Genomic DNA, 3,734 nt, shown 5'->3' with positions numbered 1-3,734 from the left:
ATTTATTATCTCGTAGGGTCAATTATTGAATAGGCTAAATATAACCGCTGGTGTTGTGTTGTCTAGTTTCGTCAGTTTTACTAGTTTGAATGCTATCGTGGATTTAAATCTAGATTGCTGTTATCGAGTTGGTCCATTGGTAAGGGTTAATTAAGAATGTTGTTTTCTAATTAACTAATATTACGGTGAAACAGGAATTGAATTTTCAATGACGAATATTTTTAATAAGATTAATTATTTTAGAGAATCAATGATTGAATGAATGAATATCAAGGGTGTAGTCGACCGATGCCAAGTCTCGTCTCTTATTGAATTTCTCCAGTCTTTTATTTAAATTTTGCATGCTAGTGAATTTTGATTGCTTAAAGTTTTTAGTAGTTAATCCAAACTCCAAAAACCCCTTTTATTTTAAAGAACACAAATAAATGTCACTTTCCTCGTGGGAACGATCCCTACTCACGCTACTACATTATTTGTTTATCTGATTGAGTCGGGTAATTTGGGCATACGCGATAAGCGCTACCAATATGTGGCCATGTTAATTGGCCTTCGGGCAGCTAAGCAAGTTGGGGCAGCCCGGATACATCTCTATTCTGATTCGCAATTGGTAGCTCAGCAAGTGAATGGGTCTTACGAGGTGAAAAGTGATAAGTTAAAAGAGTACATGAAGGCAATAGAGGAAGCTCGGGGCCTCTTTGATGAGGTAATGTTTGAGCAGATCCCTAGAGAGAGCAACGAAAAGGCGGATGTTCTGGCCAAGATGGATAGCTCACTTCATAACTGGAAAAACAGAGAGGTAGTAGTACAAGTGAAATTAACACCTTCTACTGAGCTCGCACCAGTAGCTCCGGAAGAGAGTGACTGGAGAAAAGATCTCTTGGAATACATGGAGAAGGGCGAGTTACCAAAGGATCCCAAGAAGGCATATCGGTTGAAACAGAGGAGTCTCCGCTTTGTGATGGTGGAGGGAGTTCTTTATAAGAAGTCATTTTCTGGACCTCTTCTCAAGTGTTTGGGTCCTAAGGAAGCTCATTATGTCTTGAAGAAGATACACGAGGAGTGTTGTGGCAATCACTTGGGATCTTATTCTCTAGCCCGTAAGGTTCTTTTAGCAGGATATTTCTGGCCTACTATTTTGAAAGGTGCCATAGATGTGGTGACTTCTTGTGACAGTTGTCAGCGACATAGCAGACTTCAGCATTAGCCAGCGGCGTTAATGAAAGGAATCATGGCAGCGTGTCCTTTTGATCAGTAGGGAATGGATATTGTGGGTCCTTTCCCTCTAGCCCTAGCTCAGAAGAAATTCTTGTTGGTCGCTATAGATTACTTCTCTAAATGGGTGGAGGCGGAGGCCTTGGCCCGAATTACTAAAGGAGAAGTTCTGAAATTTCTGTGGAAGAATATTGTGTGTAGGTTTGGAGTACGGCGGAAGCTTATCTCCAATAATGGGAGACAGTTTCAGGGAGCCCGGGTGCAAGCTTGGTGCAAAGAGATGCAAATTCAACAACACTTCACATCTGTCCATTATCCTCAAAGCAATGGTCAGGTGGAGGTCACTAACAGATCTTTGGTGCAAAGCTTGAAGACCCGATTAGGAAAAGCCCAAGGAAATTGGGTGGAGGAACTCCCTAGTGTGTTATGGTCATATCGTACCACACCCAGAATTGGGACAGGAGAGACTCCATTTAGTCTGGTTTATGGAAATGAAGTGGTCTTGGGAGCAGAAATTGGAGAAGAGTCAGCTCGGATCATCTTCTACGATGAGAAGAATGGAGAAAAGAGAATGGAAGACTTAGACTTTATGGAGGAGAAAAGAGAAGTTGCTGCCATCAGAATGGAGGCATACAAGAACAGGGTAGCTCGATCTTATAATCGTCTGGTGCGCAGAAAGGGATTCCAGGTAGGAGATTTGGTACTCAGAAGAGTTCAACATGCGGCTGTAGGGAAGCTCTACCCTAAATGGGAAGGACCGTACAAGGTGGTGATGAGGCTCAGTTCAGATGCTTACTACTTAGAAGATTCAAAGGGAAGGATGTTGAAGAGACCATGGAGTACTTATAATTTACGCAAATATTATTCTTAGATGTTGTAAGAACAATTTTTCTTTAAATTGTAATTCATGCAAGCTACATTTTGTTTTTATCTATAAGTAGTTATTCTTTCAGAAATATTGATGTAAACATTGCCTTAGTCACGCCTCTTAGGCCCCTGTCTTTGGTTCAGCTCATCACCTCAGTCACGCCTGTTAGGCCCCTGACTTTGGTTCAGCTCATTACCTTAGTCACGCCTCTTAGGCCCCTGACTTTGGTTCGGCTCATTACCTTAGTCACGCTTGTTAGGCCCCTGACTTTGGTTCAGCTCATTACCTTAGTCACGCCTCTTAGGCCCCTGACTTTGGTTCAGCTCATTACCTTAGTCACGCCTGTTAGGCCCTTGACTTTGGTTCAGCTCATTACCTTAGTCACGCCTCTTAGGCCCCTGACTTTGGTTCAGCTCATTACCTTAGTCACGCCTGTTAGGCCCCTGACTTTGTTTCAGCCCATTACCTTAGTCATGCCTGTTAGGCCCCTGACTTTGGTTCAGCTCATTACCTTAGTCACGCCTCTTAGTCCCCTGACTTTGGTTCAGCTCATTTCCTTAGTCACGCCTGTTAGGCCCCTGACTTTGGTTCAGCTCATTGCCTTAGTCACGCCTCTTAGGCCACTGACTTTGGTTTAGCTCATTGCCTTAGTCACGCCTGTTAGGCCCCTGACTTTGGTTCAGCTCATTACCTTAGTCACGCCTCTTAGTCCCCTGACTTTGGTTCAGCTCATTACCTTAGTCACGCCTGTTAGGCCCCTGACTTTGGTTCAGCTCATTACCTTAGTCACGCCTCTTAGGCCCCTGACTTTGGTTCAGCTAATTTCCTTAGTCATGCCTGTTAGGCCCCTGACTTTGGTTCAGCTCATTGCCTTAGTCACGCCTCTTAGGCCCCTGACTTTGGTTTAGCTCATTGCCTTAGTCACGCCTCTTAGGCCCCTGACTTTGGTTCAGCTCATTACCTTAGTCACGCCTCTTAGGCCCCTGACTTTGGTTCAGCTCATTTCCTTAGTCACGCCTCTTAGGCCCCTGACTTTGGTTCAGCTCATTTCCTTAGTCACGCCTATTAGGCCCCTGACTTTGGTTCAGCTCATTGCCTTAGTCACGCCTCTTAGGCCCCTGACTTTGGTTTAGCTCATCACCTCAGTCACGCCTTTTAGGCCCCTGACTTTGGTTCAGCTCATTACCTTAGTCACGCCTCTTAGGCCCCTGACTTTGGTTCAGCTCATTACCTTAGTCACGCCTCTTAGGTCCCTGACTTTGGTTCAGCTCATTCCCTTAGTCACGCCTTTTAGGCCCCTAACTTTGGTTCAGCTCATCACCTTAGTCATGCCTCTTAGGCCCCTGACTTTGGTTCATCTCTTTACCTTAGTCTAGCCACCTCGACCCTGATTTTTGGACTCAGTTCAGTTACGAACTTTGATTTCAGCCCTTAGCTCATTTTAGATACTTAAGTACAAATGGTGTTAGCAAGTTAATTAAACACGCGCTTGGTAATTATGAGGGGTCACTTCATAGTGCTCTCATGTAGATGAGCTGGCGGTCAAGGAAATTTGGCTGGGGAGCTCGGGAGCTCGGGAGCCCATTTAGGCGATCTGAGAACATATTTCAGGTCAGGTCGGAAAATTGGTTTCGGAAGCTCATCTCGGCTCTGG

General features: G+C 44.7%; 1 protein-coding gene across 1 annotated transcript; it reads left to right on the top strand.

Annotated features, from left to right (window-relative positions):
• Nucleotides 1-535: 535 nt before the first annotated feature.
• Nucleotides 536-1,204, top strand: LOC140890355 (uncharacterized). Its single transcript, XM_073298112.1, has one exon. It carries the CDS (start codon nt 536-538, stop codon nt 1,202-1,204), a length of 669 nt encoding a protein of 222 aa, XP_073154213.1.
• The last annotated feature ends 2,530 nt before the right edge of the window (nt 1,205-3,734 follow it).

Source organism: Henckelia pumila, chromosome 3 (genome assembly GCF_033568475.1).
Source record: "Henckelia pumila isolate YLH828 chromosome 3, ASM3356847v2, whole genome shotgun sequence".
In the NCBI taxonomy this organism is placed as follows: Eukaryota; Viridiplantae; Streptophyta; class Magnoliopsida; order Lamiales; family Gesneriaceae; genus Henckelia; species Henckelia pumila.
This window is presented reverse-complemented; position numbering and strand designations above follow the sequence as displayed.